Source organism: Microplitis demolitor, chromosome 3, assembly GCF_026212275.2.
Source record: "Microplitis demolitor isolate Queensland-Clemson2020A chromosome 3, iyMicDemo2.1a, whole genome shotgun sequence".
NCBI lineage: Eukaryota > Metazoa > Arthropoda > Insecta > Hymenoptera > Braconidae > Microplitis > Microplitis demolitor.
Window position 1 is genome coordinate 7039690 of NC_068547.1, and position 17381 is coordinate 7057070.

General features: G+C 25.5%; 1 protein-coding gene across 16 annotated transcripts in view; it reads right to left on the bottom strand.

The window, feature by feature from the left end:
• Positions 1-253: 253 nt before the first annotated feature.
• LOC103572676 (serine/threonine-protein kinase MARK2) overlaps positions 254-17381 on the bottom strand; it is a 39293-nt gene continuing 22165 nt past the window's right edge. For 5 of the 16 annotated variants that reach the window (XM_008551387.3, XM_008551402.2, XM_053737265.1 and 2 more), the window contains 14 exons: positions 16698-16913; positions 15611-15989; positions 15295-15530; positions 13870-13981; positions 13398-13510; positions 13010-13211; positions 12614-12811; positions 11129-11330; positions 10319-10486; positions 8172-8292; positions 7992-8080; positions 2906-2947; positions 2273-2384; positions 254-1224 (listed from right to left, as the gene is read on the bottom strand). In XM_008551387.3, coding sequence (XP_008549609.1) covers positions 1006-1224; positions 2273-2384; positions 2906-2947; positions 7992-8080; positions 8172-8292; positions 10319-10486; positions 11129-11330; positions 12614-12811; positions 13010-13211; positions 13398-13510; positions 13870-13981; positions 15295-15530; positions 15611-15989; positions 16698-16913 — 2409 coding nt within the window. In that variant the 3' untranslated portion in view covers positions 254-1005. Of the gene's footprint in view, positions 1225-2272; positions 2385-2905; positions 2948-3745; positions 5553-6168; positions 6616-7991; positions 8081-8171; positions 8293-10318; positions 10487-11128; positions 11331-12613; positions 12812-13009; positions 13212-13397; positions 13511-13869; positions 13982-15294; positions 15531-15610; positions 15990-16697; positions 16914-17381 lie in introns of those variants that run through there. The other 11 variants (XM_008551396.3, XM_008551395.3, XM_008551392.3 and 8 more) reach the window with 11 other exon arrangements.

The window sequence follows — 17381 nt, forward strand, 5'->3', positions numbered from 1 at the left end:
AAAATTAGTTTAATTCAAAAAAATATCAAATCGTTTTTATCTATAAAAAAAAAAATTTTGCACACTTGACTTTTTAAAATGGACGTCCATAATGAAAACATTTATGCCACATTGTAAATATATTTATAATTGTTCTGAGAAGTTTATTTGAAAATTAAGATTGGTGGCAGATTTTTGTTTCTTTTTTTTTTTTTTTGTTTTTATATATATAGATAATATTATAATTATAGCATCATTGTATTTCGACACTCTAGACGTTTTTATGCATTTTATTAGATCATTAACAGGTACAATAATTATCCCAAGGGTTTCCTGTGGGTATCATGAATTCGATAGATGAAAATCAACTACGAAAAAACCCATGACGTTTTTTTATTTTTTTTAATAGTTCGATTAAAATTAATTTATTGAATCGTTTCATAACGTAGTGATGAGTTATGAGATAGAGGAAAAATTTTTATATCACGACCATTAAGTTTAGTTTCATGTTCTGATGTAGAAATTATCGTAGAATAATTGATTAAATTAATAATAATAATAATAATAATAATAATAATAATAATAATAATTAAAATAATAATTAAAATAATAATAATAATTTATTTTGATCCCATGAAAAAAAAAGTTAAAAACCGGGCCTTATTGTTTGGCACACGGGAAAGATGGAAGGGAAATGAATGATTACGAAAAGACAATCGTCCATAATTAGAGTTAGATCTTTAAATCATATTGATTTCAACTATTCATTAATTCCATTAACATCTTTCAATCATGATAATTATTACGCGTTTTTCTTTTTTTTTTTTTAAGACATTTTTAGTTAATTGTTACAGGATTAAAAGACAATCAAACAAATACTTCTCGTGTATCTGATTCATCAGAGTCTGAGTCTGAATTCCAGGCATAATAGTAATATGATAAATCCTTGTCATCTGTCAATGAGTGATTTAATTCACGAAAGGGTTATGGATTAACATTAGTGGTTAAACCACCCGCAGCCGGCAGTCACAGCTTGAGTTCATTAGCTATTTTACTGGCAATATTCTTAAATCCTATTGATGTACCCAGTATTCGCTTAAATCGTACACCATTCAATGAAAGCCGAGGTAATTTGCAAACCTCTATTTCCCATTGAACTTGACTATCTGTTGCTGCATCTCCATGTGCGCATAATAAGAGAAACCGTTCTCGCTGTTCATATTGACATTTATTCGCATCCAGTACCTAAAATAAAATAATCACAAATTCTATTGATGTATAATTCAATTTTTTAAAAATAATTTTTAAGTCTCATCACTAGCGATCCTGTGCAATATTTGTGAGCTTGTTACTTATATATCATAAATAAAAATCTGTTAAAATTTTAATTTTTTGAATGATCGCCCTCACCACAATTGCATGGAGTTATATTTGAATTAAATATTTATATTTTTACTTCTATATGTTTATTCATTAAGTAAAGTAAAAGCCTCTATACCCGCTCAGTACCATTAGTCGCTCACTTTAACTGTTTAAGACGTTTTTTTATAATTTTTATAAAAAAAAATTACAACTAAAAATATTATTATTGATAAATAATTATTTGTGAATCTAAATATATTAAAATATCATGTATCAAATTATTTTATAATAGATTATAAATTTTAATTAAATGACTGTTTTCAAAATCGCGCATAGTCGGGCATTTTTTACTTTAACGTTCATTCGTTAGATTTAATTTAGGTTCCGTAAAATTTTTTAAGAATTGTCATAACTATGTCTTATTAAATACATTTTAAAAATTCATGAAATTTTATATTATGAAAGAATAAAGTAGTATAATTTATAAATTATTTGTCCAAATCAATAAACTTATCATAGTTTAATTGATATTGTCTTTGAACGACTATAGGGCCATGTGTTGATCGAGTAATGGAACATGACAACTTGTAGTGAGCGACTATGGGTACACTCAAGGACCTTATTTAAAAAATTAATAATAGTTAATTATCAATATTATTCTTCAAATTAAAATTTTATTCTAATACTCGAAACTTCAAAAAATAACTATAAAAAAAAAATATGGTTTTTCATTTTATTTATTAATTTATATTGAGTGATTTGCTGCTGCAAATACAGTTGATTTTTTTAAAGAATTTTTAAAAAACCATAAAAAAGATTTTGACACTGATGCTCAACAATAATTTTAACATGTTAATAATTATGGATTAAACAAAACGGCTCATAAAGGTTGGACACGATCTTGGTATTGTTATTTAGATATTTTTTTTACCTTACGTATTTCCTCCATAATATCATTCGGGTCTCGACTACTCGTAGTCCTCATACTCCAAGTAAAACGTAAGCTACGTGGTTTAACTTGTTCATCGTTAGTCGTTGCTCCGCTGAAAAATAAAAAAAAATCATAAATATAAATGTACAAAATTATTATTCTATTGAGATAAATATTAAATTAAATTAATTTTGTATTTTTCTAAATACTATAATTTTATTATTTTTAATATCTCTTTTTTTTATTGACAAAAAATAATTTTATAAATTATAATATTCAATAACATTTAAAATTAATAAAATATGTTTTGAATAAACCTCATGCAAATTTTAAAAATAATGTTGTATTTATTTTCTATAAACTGCACTTTTTTTCCATGCACATGCTGACCTATATAACTTTAAAGTATATAGTTTATTATACAGTACATAAATACTGTTGTCACCTGTGTGATTATATAATTATTTATAAAATTATTTAATGATTTTGAAACTTAAACATGAATGTTATTATTAATTTTATTAATAACATGGTGAGAACGAATAATCGCGCAGTTCAATAAAGAATAGTTATAAATACACCGTTTAAAAATAATAATACGAATAATGTAATGAGTAAAATTAAGTAACATACCTTACAACTGGATGCTTCGGGGGTGCTGTTTGGTCCATGGCGCTGAAATAACAAAACAAAGGCGATTGCTAACGATGATTCGACTGTATAAATGAAATGAAAATTTTTTCTTATTTACGACCATCACCAGCGTGTAGTCATTATAATTGATCCTTTAATTGTAATTATTAATTCCATCAATTATTCAATTTAATTAATTAATTAATGGGATATTATTCAAGATTTTAGTGAAAATTCATCAATTTATAATTATTAATTAAAGTAACTAAATTATAATTATAAGTAAAATATTTTACAACAATGAAATTATCCTTACATACACTACACATTAATGAACGATAGTATCTCGCGCCAAGTACACGTTCAAACACATGTATATGTGTGAAGTGTCATGGCGCGAGCCTGCCGTGTATCTTTACCGTAGACCGAACGGCAAACTTACTATCAAATTTTCAAAAATTAAATATAATTACTTAAGTTACGATTTTTTCGTTAAAAAATAACAATCGACTATTTTTTTACATTCAAAAGGCTTAATATTATACATTGAGTTGTAAATAATTTTTCAGTTTTAATTATTAACTGTGTTAAGCATTAACACTTGTTGTTTATATATGTATATACTTAATATAACAAAATGTAGCAAGCTAGTTAAATATTATTATCAAATAATATATAGCAAAACAGTTATGACATGCAAGCTAATTAAAACTTATGGAAATAATTAATTTTTAAATTAAAGTAAAGTAAAAAAATATATATAAATAACTAATAAATAATCTAAAAAAGTTAACTTCTTAAATATAGGTAGTAAGAAATAAATTTATACAACATTTAAAAGACGGTTTTCAAAATATTTATTAAAATGAAATTATATCTATTATTGCTTCTTAATATTATTAAATAATCATTTTATCCTGCAATTTTTGTATTGTATTTACTGCTTTTCATCAAATGATACCTGACTGTCAAACGTTAGAAAATCAAACAAATTACATAAATAATATAAATCATATAAAAAAAAAAAGATAAATTTAATATTAAAAAAAAATATATATATAAATACTTTGTTTTTTAAGTTTAAACAGGTACACAATTGAAGAGCAGCAAATAGTACAGGCTATACAGGAAATAAAGTTAATATCTATAAATCGTCATTTAATGTAAATGTATCTAATTATTATTTTTAAATGTTTTTTACTTGGTAATTTCATTTTTGCCAAATTTAACTATGACATATACATTTTAACTTACCGGAAAACAAACATAATAATTTTTTCTTTTGCATTATTTTAAAATTCAACTACATTCATGCGTTTATATTACAGTAAAGCATGACCAAAATTTATAATACATGCTACTGATAATATAAAAAACGAAAAAAATAATAAAAATAATTTTTAGAATAAAGGCTTTACATTGATATAAATCATTTAACTGATTATCCTAATTATTAATATATATATTTTGTTGTTGTTTTTGTTGCTTATGAAAATTAACTCAATTCATCTAAAATACATATTTTTATACTTTAGAAATCCCATCGTAATAATTTATTTAAAATGTTATAAAATATTTTTGTAATGAGATGCATAAGTAAGCTCCTGTTTTTCAATTCAATTATACACCGAAATCTTTTAAAATGTATACTTATTATTTTGTAAAAATCGTTAAAGTATAATATACTTTTGGTGTTTATGAATATATGTGTCGGAATATTTATGAGTTATTAAATGAAATTAATTTAAAAAAAAAAAAATCAGTTTCTCAACATAATCGATAATGAATGCTACTAGTTATGCCAAAGAAATCAATATTAAGTTATTATTTTATAAAATCTATTATTTAGTTAATCAATTAAATAATAGTTTTATACAGTCTCTTATTTATAATATATGCGAATTTAACTTTGACGCTGATTTATTATTGATTATAAAATAGAAGACAAAAAAGCGCCAATATATGAACAAATCTTATTAAGTAATATTTCAACAGATTTACATTATTCCCCTCAATTAAATTATTAAATTATGAAACGAGTAATTAATTTTATTTCACAACTCAACTAATTCCTAAAAATGCATTTATTTTTTTTTTTAATTGTACGTTAAAAAGCGGAAAAAAGTGAAAGTAAACTAAGCTGAATTCGATTGAAATAAACAACATCGGGTCATGATGAAAGTAATGAGATCACAGTCAAATCTAATGACACAATATAGCCTGAATTAATTTTTCTTCGATGTTATCAATTATTATAGATAAATACTTATGTTTATATAATATTTGAAATTTGATGGTATTATTATTTAAAAAAAAAATCATTTTTTATATGGATAATTAATATTTATAATTAGTAATAAACCTAATTATTCTGAACGATTGCCAATTTTCGATAATCAGCATATAGTATACACTTAATTGTCAATTGTTCTCATATGAATTGATATACTTTTTTAATAGTAATATGAAAATAATTTTTTTTTCTTTTTTTATTTTCCGTTGCGAAGAAGTTTTCACGAATCATCTAGTGTCTGGAATATGCAGCTCTTTTGGCAAGTATACCGATGCGTGAGTTAGCCAGTCTGTCACTCGCTCTCGTTTTAGCATGAGGAAACTGAGCAAGTCTTCACCTTTTCACTTAGAAAACCTGTTAATGTATGGGACCATTATAATTAACCGATCCATTTTTTTTTCAATGACATATAAATTCGCGATAACTAAATAGTTATTGTAGACTTATACGCTGGCGATGTCGCATTACATGATTATTACTTTTTTATTTTTTTACACTAAAACAATTTTTGTTTTCACTAATGCTATGGTTTTATAGCATAAGCTAACTAATTTTGATGATTTATTATCAGGAATTATTTATGTAGCAAAATATATATATATACATATACATATATTTTACAAAAAAAAAGTCATACATGAACAAGAAATAATTTTCAATAGTAGGCATTTGTTTTAAAATAAAAAATAAAAAATATATTGACACCCAAATATAATGACCCATTTATAAAAATATGAAATGATATTACTTATTATTTAATGTGTGATTGAAAGTGATGATTTACAAGCAGAAATAGGGAAGGCACAAAGTTCTGTGCTACGTCTAATTATAAGTGCATAAGGCAATCATCTGGTTGCCAATATCGACACTACTAACGTCTATATAATATCATCGATGTGGAAGACATTTGTTTTTTTTTCATCAATTTATATATGCATATACATATATATAAAATGGTGAAAAACGAATCGAGCTTCTACATACCAATTTTATCCATATAATGTATATTATAGACACAATAATAGTTAACTTTTTTTTTGTTTTTGTCGATTAACATTCAAAGTTTATAAAATGAAATATTTCTACTTTCAACTTAGTGCACCACAGAATAACGGAATTAAAAATATTTTCTTGTTGTTTAATTATTAAACGATTATTTTGTTATCATTTAAATGTTTGTTATTTTTTTTTTTTTTTTTTTGTTCTATAAATCACATTTTCCATTGAGCTTCGACTGTCACGACTTATTTGCATTCTTGCATCTTAAAAATTTATTATTATTCTAGATATTTAAGGGCTAGTTGTATTTCATGTCTCACAGTGCACTATGTCATGAGGTTGTTTGCGGAAAATCGCGTCTTTATGACTTTGGTCATCATTGAACTTGAGAAGGAGCCAATTAACTTGGATTCAAGTCCTGCAGCATATAATTTTAACCGATATCAGTAAAACAAAACAAAACAAAAAATAACAAAAACGAAATTTATAAATTTTAATGATGCATTAATGGCTATGCAAATAATTTATTACGTTTATATATTTATTATATAATTTTTACTACTTCGACAATGTATACAGTGACCATTTCATGAAAGATAATTTTAATTATTTATTTATTTATTTTTAAAATTATAAATATACTACCGTTATTCTGTGATTCACACCTTTAGATAAAGCATTTTGTGTCGGCAAGTACTTAACATGCCATCCCCATATATTTCATAATATAATCATAGCTATATCTTATATAAAATTTTAAAAAATATGCCTCGCTACAAATAAGAGAATAAAACGGGATGCACAATGAATATGCGAGGTAGTTTAATTTTAAATTTAAACATTGTCATTAAATTTATTCCATTATTTTTAAATATTTAAAAAATTTTAATTGAAGAACTTTAAATTAAAATATTCTAATTATTATGTAATATTTCTAGTACTATGTATGTTCAGTTTTTTAATATAATATTGTAGAAATAGTTGTATAATATTAAATATATTTAACATTAAAACTAATAATAACAACTATATTTTCCAAATATAATAAAAATAAATAAAATAGAATAAAATAAGGACGCCATCAAGCAGGTTTGTTATCGATCGATCAAGGTTAATAAACAATAAAACGTGTGCCAAATGATCGATAATAAATAATAACAAAATAAACTTTAAACAAGCTACATTTAAAATATAACTTTCACTGATAATGGTCGCTGCTAACTCATTGGATTACAGTTGATTTTACTGTATTTATAATATTAATTTATTTATTTGTTTTATTTTATTTTATTTCATTTTTTTTTTTTTTTTTTTTTCATTAATGCATCGTTATCCCGTGAGGATTTTTGACAAATAATAATACATAGTCATTGTGCATCCTTAAAACAAAAACATAAAATAGCATGCAAGCAACAATAGATACGATAATTCTTCGGATTCGTTCATAAAATAATACATAAATAAGATAGTATTTGGGTCAAATAAATTTGTGTTCAATATTTATTTTTTTTCATAAGATAAAACTTTTTTAATTCATTGATCATTTTCAGATATTATTTCTATATAGTATGATTTGTTAAAAAAATGAATGATCATTAAAAAATATTAATGCATTATGAATTTAAGGATTCAAATAGTTTTTAAATGATTTTCGTTAGAATTATCAGTAAAGTTAATCCGACATTGAATTATTGTATTTAAAAGAGTGGAATTTACTATATTAACATGCAAAATATCTAAGCAGCTAATGATTTATTAAATAAATAGGAAAAAATAAGAAAATATTAAACTTACCGTTTAGAGAACCTTGACGACAATTTCGAAAAAAATGATGGTCTTGCCAGTGGACTTATCGCACTTGTATCCTGTGTATGGGTATGTCCCTGTAATTTTTGCAACTTTCAGTTCAATCATTAAAAAAAAAAAAAAATTATTCAACTAACTAACCGAATCATTTTAATTAATTTCACAAACCTGAGTATGATTTCTCTGCGCTCGATTTTGGCCAGAATGGAACGTACTGCGACTTGGTACATTTCGTGGAAATGCCGGTGTCGTCGGGGTTGCCAATCTGCTGCTTGGAGATACTCCCATGCTGTTATAAAAAAAATATATAAAAAATAAAAATAAGTATACATATTCTTATTAAAATGTAATGAAACTTATTTTTGTTTAATTTAAATAATTTTCTAAAATGTGATTAATGAAAATAGTGAAAAAGAAAAAGTAGCTGTTATTTAGTACAAATTACAATCATTGATATTCACAAAATTTTTAGAAAATGCATGGTCATGTCATATATATACATTAGAGTGGCCTAAACAAAACCGACTATTTTTTTTTCGAGTCTCTTATAAAAATTTGTTGGCTTACGATGTTTTAAGAATCCTCTTCAAAAATCAGCTCAATAAAAAAATTTCAAGAGGTCGCTCACGAATTTTGAAAATTTCGAAAATGATTGAAATTCGAATTTTTTACTTCTAAATTTTTTCTTTCTATGGCAGCAATAGTTTATATTTGTGAAATCATGACTATGCTGAAAATTTCAGCCCAATATTTAAATATTTAAACGGCGCTCAAGAATTTTGAATATTAGCTGATAATATGTGACTAATACTTTGAATTAGTTTTTGTATTTGTTTATAACTCAATTATTGTCATTTCACTAAAATATAACTTTTGCATAACCAAAAATATACAGGACAGTCTTGAACAATAAAATTCGGTAAATTTTGAATAAGCGAAAAAACATAAAAATTGAATTAAAAAATGAAAAAGTATGTAAATAACTCATTATTTCTATTTCTTGGGTTATATTTCCATTCGTTGTGATGAAAATAATGGTGAAAAAATCGAGAAGCTTTATTATTAATATTTAAGGGTCGCTCGAAAACGTTCAAAAGACAGCACTCGTAAGCATTCAAAATTCTTGAGCGAGGTTTAAATATTTTAATTTTTGGCTTAAATTTTAAACGTAGTCATGATTTCACAAATATAAACTATTGCTGCCACGAGAAAGAAAAAAATTTTAAATTCAAATTCAAATTTCGATCATTTTTTATATTTTCAAAATTCGTGGGCGACCTCTTGAAGATTTTTTATCGAGTTGATTTTTGGAGAGCCTTCTTAAAACATCGTAAACCAATAAATTTTCATAAGAGACTCGAAAAAAATAATAGTTGGTTTTTTTGGGCCACCCTAATATACATATACATAAGATGACTGATTTAGTGAATGAACACGACCAGTGAACAAATATTACTTTAACTCTACCATTTATAATTCAAATTTTTATTATAATTATATTGAAAAAAAAAAAAAAAGAAAAAAAAATTCTTAATTTTCATTTGATCGACGATGACTTTTAAAACTTGAATTATGATTTTATGAATTTATTCCATGTGAAAAGATAATAAAACTATAAGTGTTTATTCACTGATTAAGTATTTATTCACCATTCAACTACCCTATATATAATATATACAACCGTTTGTGGAGAGAAAGTGTAATAACCTGTATTTAAAATACAAAACTTTTAACGACAAAAAGCAGTATTTATGAACGTGATTAAACATTTCCGAAGCTCAGTAGATTTTATAGTAAGTTCAAGCAACTTTGCTTTAATGACTACAGTTAATTTATTATTATTTAGTGAAATAAAAATTTATCAATGTTTAAAAAATTTGTGTATAAACACTAGCAACGATAGTACTTGAAATAATTAAAAAAATATGAATAAATGATGAAATAAATAAAATATGTTAAGATTAATTATCATGCACTAATGAAAAATATGAAATGACAATATGACCAAAAACTATCCTAGAGCTCCTACTTATATGATTCGATCGAGTATTAAGCTACGAAAAATTGAGTAAACAGACGAAAATCTATAAAATAATATGAAAATCAACTAGTCCCACTGAACTCGTGAGTAGTTGCGAATATTCGACATCGATGTGTAGATTCCCCAAGAGAGTTAGTGGCCTAATATTAATAAGAAAAAATAAATAAATAATATTTTTAATCTCGATAAAAAAAAAAGAAAAAAAAATAGATATTAAACTTTGAAAAATTAAATAATTAATGCCGATTGAAAAAATACGATGGGGAGCCTGTACCTCTGCCTAAGAGGGTCAGTCGATGTGAGTAAGGAGTTGTGAACATTCCGTGGTTGAGTATCCAGTAGCGATTGATCACTGGGAGCTACACCACTCGTAGATCTGTGACTTGCACTGATGCTGGCAGACTTGATATGACCTCGCGTTGGCCTAGGGCCCTCGGTTAAGCTGTGTAAAAAATTTATCAACAAACGTCCCGATCCTGATCCATTAGTTAAATTAAGTACATCCAAAAATAATATTTAAATCTAACGCCTGCTATATTCTTTATTTTTTTTAATATTTTGATTTAAATTATTGACTTTAAAAACGAATTTGAATAGTAAAGAAATAACGCTATTTGAATAGATTAATTTATATGAGTTTAATGGCTTTAAAAGTTTTGTAAAGTTTTATGAGATTAATAATAATGAACGAATATTTATTTTTGGTGAATGATTAATGATTGGCAGGCAGCAGCAAGCATGCTATAATAATGCAAAAAATAAATAATCTCACTGAGTTTCGTTCACTCTGCTATTAATTTAGATACACTTTCTTACCCTCTTGATGAGAAATAAAAAATTATTTAAAATCATTGTTAAGTTCCGGAATCTATTAGTATTTTAAAATAAAGGTGTGATTTTTTTCTTATTAATCTATTACTAGGTCAATAAGATCTAGTAAGAAAATAAAATATCACTTTAATTAGTTTTCAAATGAATCATGCATAAAAGTGATTAGTGAATGTAATATTAAATTATAATAGTTGTTATACATACATAGTGATTATAAAGCTGTTGGAAAAAAAATATAAATTGAGAATTATACCTAGGTACGTCATTAGTTCTCTCGGTAGATGAAGAGGACGTTTTAGCTTGATCATAAGAGATAGTACTGCGTCGACCAACGGAGCCGGGAGCAGGGGAAGTAAGAGGTCGTACACCACCTACCCCTGCATTTATAGTATTACTCTTTCCAACTCTTCCTTTACCACCAGGACTCGTACCGACGCCTAGAATAAACATTGTCACTGCAAGCTTCATTAGATGTGTTTCAACACAAAAAAACTTAACGTACGCCAACAAAATTATAAAATAAAATAAATAATTAAAGAATAAAATTATAAGTTAAAAATCCATTGAAATCACGAGATTTCAAATTATAAAATTAAATTTTTAAAATTATAACTAAATAAATAATTTAATAGAATTATAATTATGGATATAGAGTAGGGTAACCCACAAAAACCGACTATTGTTTTTTTGAGTTTCTTATGAAAATTTGTTAGTTTACGATATTTTAAGAAGCCTCTCTAAAAATCAGCTCGATAAAAATTTTTCAAGAGGTCGCTCATGAATTTTGAAAATATCAAAAATGATTGAAATTTGAATGCTTTTTTTTTCAAATTTTTTTCTTTTTCGTGGCAGTAATAATTTATATTTGTGAAATCATGACTACGTTAAAAATTTAAGCCCAAAATTTAAATATTTAAACCTCGCTCAAGAATTTTGAATGTTTCCGAGTGCTGTCTTTTGGACGTTTTCGAGCGACCCTTAAATATTAATAATAAATCGTCTCGATTTTTTCACTATTAATTTGCATGACAATAAATGAAAATACAACCCGAGAAATAGAAATAATAAGTTATTTACTTACTTTTTCATTTTTTAATTCAATTTTTATGTTTTTTCGGTTATTCAAAACTTACAAAATTTAATTGTTTAAGACTGTCCTGTATATTTTTGGTTATGCAAAAGTTATATTTTAGTGACATGACAATAACTGAGTTATAAAAAAATACAAAAACTAATTCAAAGTATTAGTCACATATTATCAGCTAATATTCAAAATTCTTGAGCGCCGTTTAAATATTTAAATATTGGGCTGAAATTTTCAGCATAGTCATGATTTCACAAATATAAACTATTGCTGCCATGACAAAGAAAAAATTTAGAAGTAAAAAATCCGAGTTCCAATCTTTTTTGATATTTTCAAAATTCGTGAGCGACCTCTTGAAAATTTTTTACCGAGCTGATTTTTGGAGTGGCTTCTTAAAACATCGTAAACCAATAAATTTTCATAAAAGATTCGAAAAAAAATAGTCAATTTTTTCGGGTCACTCTAATGTGTAATTTGATAAGTTATTTTGAAAAATATATGAAAATGAGTTTTTTTTGTATCTGATTAAATGATATATATATGAATTTTGTCAACGTAGCGAAAGTAAATGTCGTTGAAGATGAAAAATGAAATGAAATTAAAACAAAAATGTGTTAATTTCTGATTTTATCAGTTGACAATAAATAAACTCACTGGTATCAAGCTGCCCTGGATTATTTTTAGGTGCTGATGTTCGTGTCGATGAGACACGGGCACTGTTTTCTTTAATAGTCGCTGCATCAACGGTGTTCTGACGTTTAAAATTACTACCACTACTAGCAGTTACTGTTCCACCAGTGACAGTTGATGCATGGTTATGGTTCGTTGCATTACCTGGACTTGGTACTCCACCTAAAAATCAATAATTTAATAGAAATTGTACATGAAAAATAAAAAAACATAAATAAATGTTTCTTTTTATGGTATAAATAAAAGGATTTAAATTTAATTTTAAATTAAATTAATTAATTAATAAGAAAATTTATAATAATTAATTGAATGTAATATTTAAACTTTTTTTGTCTAAATAAATTAGTTGATAAAACTTACGAAGAGTTTCTACACCAGCAGACGCACGTCTACTGGGTTTAGCATTACTTGCAGAAATGCTACGATGTACACCTCTATGCGAAGGGCTTTGAACTGTGCCACCAGTACTTCCTCCACTACCACCTCCTGCACCTGAACTAGCTTGTGGTGGAATGTTACGCAGTGATAATGAGCTACCTGACCGCGAGCCATCACTCTCAGGCTAAAATATTTGATTATAAAATTATTATATTAAGGGCTCACGTTTTCAGAAGCATATTTTGGCACCGAAACGAAAATTTCGTGCGTGGTTTCGAGAAAAAAAAATAATTTTTTTTTTTTTTGAAACGCCTTGATATATTTATATATAGATATTTTTTTTTGTTTACTAGTCTGTTTTTTTACTTACATCAGTAGTTTTACGTCCAAGTAAAAGGTAAGTGGCAAATACATCATCATATTTAGCTTGTCCCAATGAGTCTTCAATTTCAGTTCTTGAGTATCCCATAATAGCAAGGGCTTCTGTAATGAAATTTTTCAAGAGGCATAGTCACATCAAGTCAAGAATACGAGCTATTAATAATTCATTCCATTACTAATTTATAACCCAGCAGTATTTATACAATTCTACCAATATTAACGTGCAACATAAATTATATACCACAATATTGTAATAATAAACTAATAATATATATTTATTTAAATTATATTAATACCTAATGATAAATTTTTATTTTCCCAATGAATAAATTAAAAATAAACTAAAACGTTAAAATAATTATAGTAATGAAAACAACAAACACGTGATTGTGTAAATAAATCACTAAAAAATGAGTTACACAATTTGCAAATTAAATAGGTAGGAAGTGTTATGTACATACTGGCAGACTCACCTATCCTCTTGTGGTCTTTATAATCGGGTTCTGGTTCTAAGTACGGTTTCAATTCATCATCTTCATAGCCCATATTCATCCATTTATCCTTCATTATGTTCTATTAACATGAAATAAATGTATAAACAAATTAATAATCAAATGTGTGTATTAGGGTGCTTCTTTTGAAACGAAAATTATTTTTTTTAGCGAACACAAGAAAATTTTGTTGTTTATGTTGAAAAAAAAAATCCTTAAAAATTTCAGCTCTTAATTTTAATTTCAAGTACTTCCTATCGAGCATCAAAGTTTTCCTATTTAAAAAGCATGTTAATCGAACAACTTTTTTTTTAAATTACTATAATTGAGTCCGATTTAAAGCTATGTCAATTTTTCACTTATTTTTGATAATAGTGAAGAAACGGCTCATCTTACGAAAAATATGCATAGGACCAATTTTTCAGGAAATTTTATCCTCTACAAAATTGCTCATTACACTTTTATTGCTAAAGTGCACTGTTCAAGAGATCCATGCATTTTAACATTTTACAGTAAAAAAAATTGTAAGCTTACTATAGTACTAATCTTTTTTACTGTAAAATGTTGAAATGCATGTATCTCTTGAACTGTGCACTTTAGCAATATAATTGTAATAAGCAATTTTGTAGAGGATGAAATTTCCTGAAAAATTGGTCCTATGCATATTTTTCGTAAGATGAGCCGTTTCTTCACTATTATTAAAAATAAGTGAAAAATTGACTTTTGGAGTTGATACTATCGACATGGATCGAGTTAGAGCAAAACCATTCTATACACTTTTAAAAGCAACAAATACTCTACAAATAAAAACTGATTTCAAAACGATAGCTTTAAATCAGGCCCAGTTATAGTAATTTTAAAAAAAAGTTATTCGATTTAGATGTTTTTTAAATAGGAAAACTTTGATGCTCGATAAGAAGTACTTGAAATTAAAATTAAGAGCTGAAATTTTTAAGGAATTTTTTTTTAACATAAACAACAAAATGTTCTTGCGTCCGCTAAAAAAAATTGATGTTCGTTTTTATATATATATAATTATTTTTTACGACTATGATTTTCAATAATATTAAAATTTCAAATATCAAATCAGTGAAAAGCGTTAAGTAGAGAGACTGATTAGAACTCTTAGATAAAATTGCTGTAGCTAAAATGAAACACTAAAACAATTACGAACACTTTTAACGATTTATTCAAAATAAATAGTGGATGTACACTATTTATTCTGAAGAAACAATCAGTCTCTAAAAAATATAAATAAATTATTCTATCCATACTATTGAATTTAATATATACGATTTGGTATTCGAAATAATTACAATTAATATACAAGATTTTAATTTTAAATGAAATTAATATACTAAGTTTATTCAATCAGAAAGATAAATAAACCCGAACCTTATCACCACGTACCTCTAATGAGGCCCGTTTCGTCGGATTGAGCACCAAGAATTTTTTTAATAAATTTTCACAGTCAGTTGACATATAAAAAGGAATTCGGTATTTCCCTCTTAATACTCTTTCTCTTAACTCTCGTAACGTTGAACCATCGAATGGCAGTGAGCCAGATACTAATGTATAGAGAATAACTCCTAATGACCATACATCCACTTCAGGACCATCATATTTTTTTCCTATAATACATATATAAATAAATAATATTACTATTACTATTATTAAAATAAAAATTATTTTTTGTTAAATTTATATTTACCTTGAAATAATTCAGGTGCTGCATAAGGTGGTGAACCACAAAATGTATCCAATTTATTACCCGGTGTAAATTCATTACTGAATCCAAAATCAGCTATTTTAATATTCATTTCACTGTCTAATAAAAGATTTTCAGCTTTTAAATCTCTATGAATTATTTTCTTCTGATGACAGTACTGCACAGCAGATACTATCTGCCTAAACTTGGCTCTAGCTTCTTTTTCTTTCATTCTTCCATGTAATACCAAGTAATCAAATACTTCACCACCACTTGCATATTCCATTACTAAGTATAATGTTTTTTCTGTTTCAATAACTTGAAACAACTTTACTATATTTGGATGATCAAGCATCTTCATTATCCTTACTTCACGAAAGAGCTAAAAATTTATATCAAAAATATATTTTAAATTATTTAACTATTAAAGTTATAAAAATTATTATAATTATTATTATTAGGGACAAGATTTTTGCCTTAATTTTGAAATGAATGCTTCAAATGATAATATTACTTCAAATGAAAATATTTGTTTTATAGAAAAAGTGTTTAAACAAAAGTTGTAGGAAATTCAATTTTCTACAAAAAATGTCTCTTATAATTTTTCTATAAGACCAATATTTTCACCGTAATTCCAAAACTAAGATTCATAATGAATGATTCAAATTTTTGTCAATTATGAAAATCTTAATTTTGAAATTACAGTGAAAATATTGGTCGTATAAAAAAATCATATGAGACATTTTCTCTGGAAAATTAAATTTCCTACAATTTTTGTTAAAAAAATTTTTTTATACGACTAATATTTTCACCGTAATTCCAAAATTCAGATTCATAATGAATGATTCAAATTTTTGTCAATTATGAAAATCCTAATTTTGAAATTACAGTGAAAATATTGATTGTATAAAAAAATCATAAGAGACATTTTTTGTAGAAAATTTAATTTCCTACAACTTTTGTTTAAACACTTTTTCTATCAGACCAATATTTTCGTCGTAATATAAAAAATTTAACACTATTTATTATTAATTGTTATTTTTAAATCAAAGCTAAAATCCTGGTCCTAATTATTATTAAAAATTGTAACCTTTTGAAGACTGCCTGGGTTCAATTGAGTTTTATCGATTATCTTAATAGCCACTTCTTTTCCAGTTGGTATATGTTTAGCAAGTTTTACTTTGGCAAAATTACCTTTACCGATTGTTTTTAGTAATTTGTATTTGCCAATGTGTGGTTCTTCGGAGGTTCGACTCCTTGAGGAAAGTCGACCCCCACTGCTTGATACTCCCACGCCATCTCCAGTCTAATAAAAAATTATTTAAATAATATTAAATAACAGTACAATGCATAATTCGTATTCTATAATATATTTAACTCTTTTATTTATTATATTAGTAGACACATCATTTTGATTTAAATACAGGAACAAATTTATGAATTAAAAAAAAAAAGCAATTATGATCCACAACTTTTATTTACGTTTCATAAATTTTTTTATTAAATCAACAGATGTACACATATTTTATCAAAAGTATCAAAATAAAAATATCTTAATGTATGTCAAGTGAAATAAAATATTGTTTAATGTATCAAGAAATGGTAACTTAAACTGTAGAATTAATTGAACTTTATTTAGAGCAGCAAGATACCAATTAGTTTAAATAAAACGGTGACAATCTGTATGATCAAGGTTATTAAACATACCAAATAATAAACCAATAATATTTATATCATTTACGTATATGTATGATAATAAACTTGAGCCTAACTT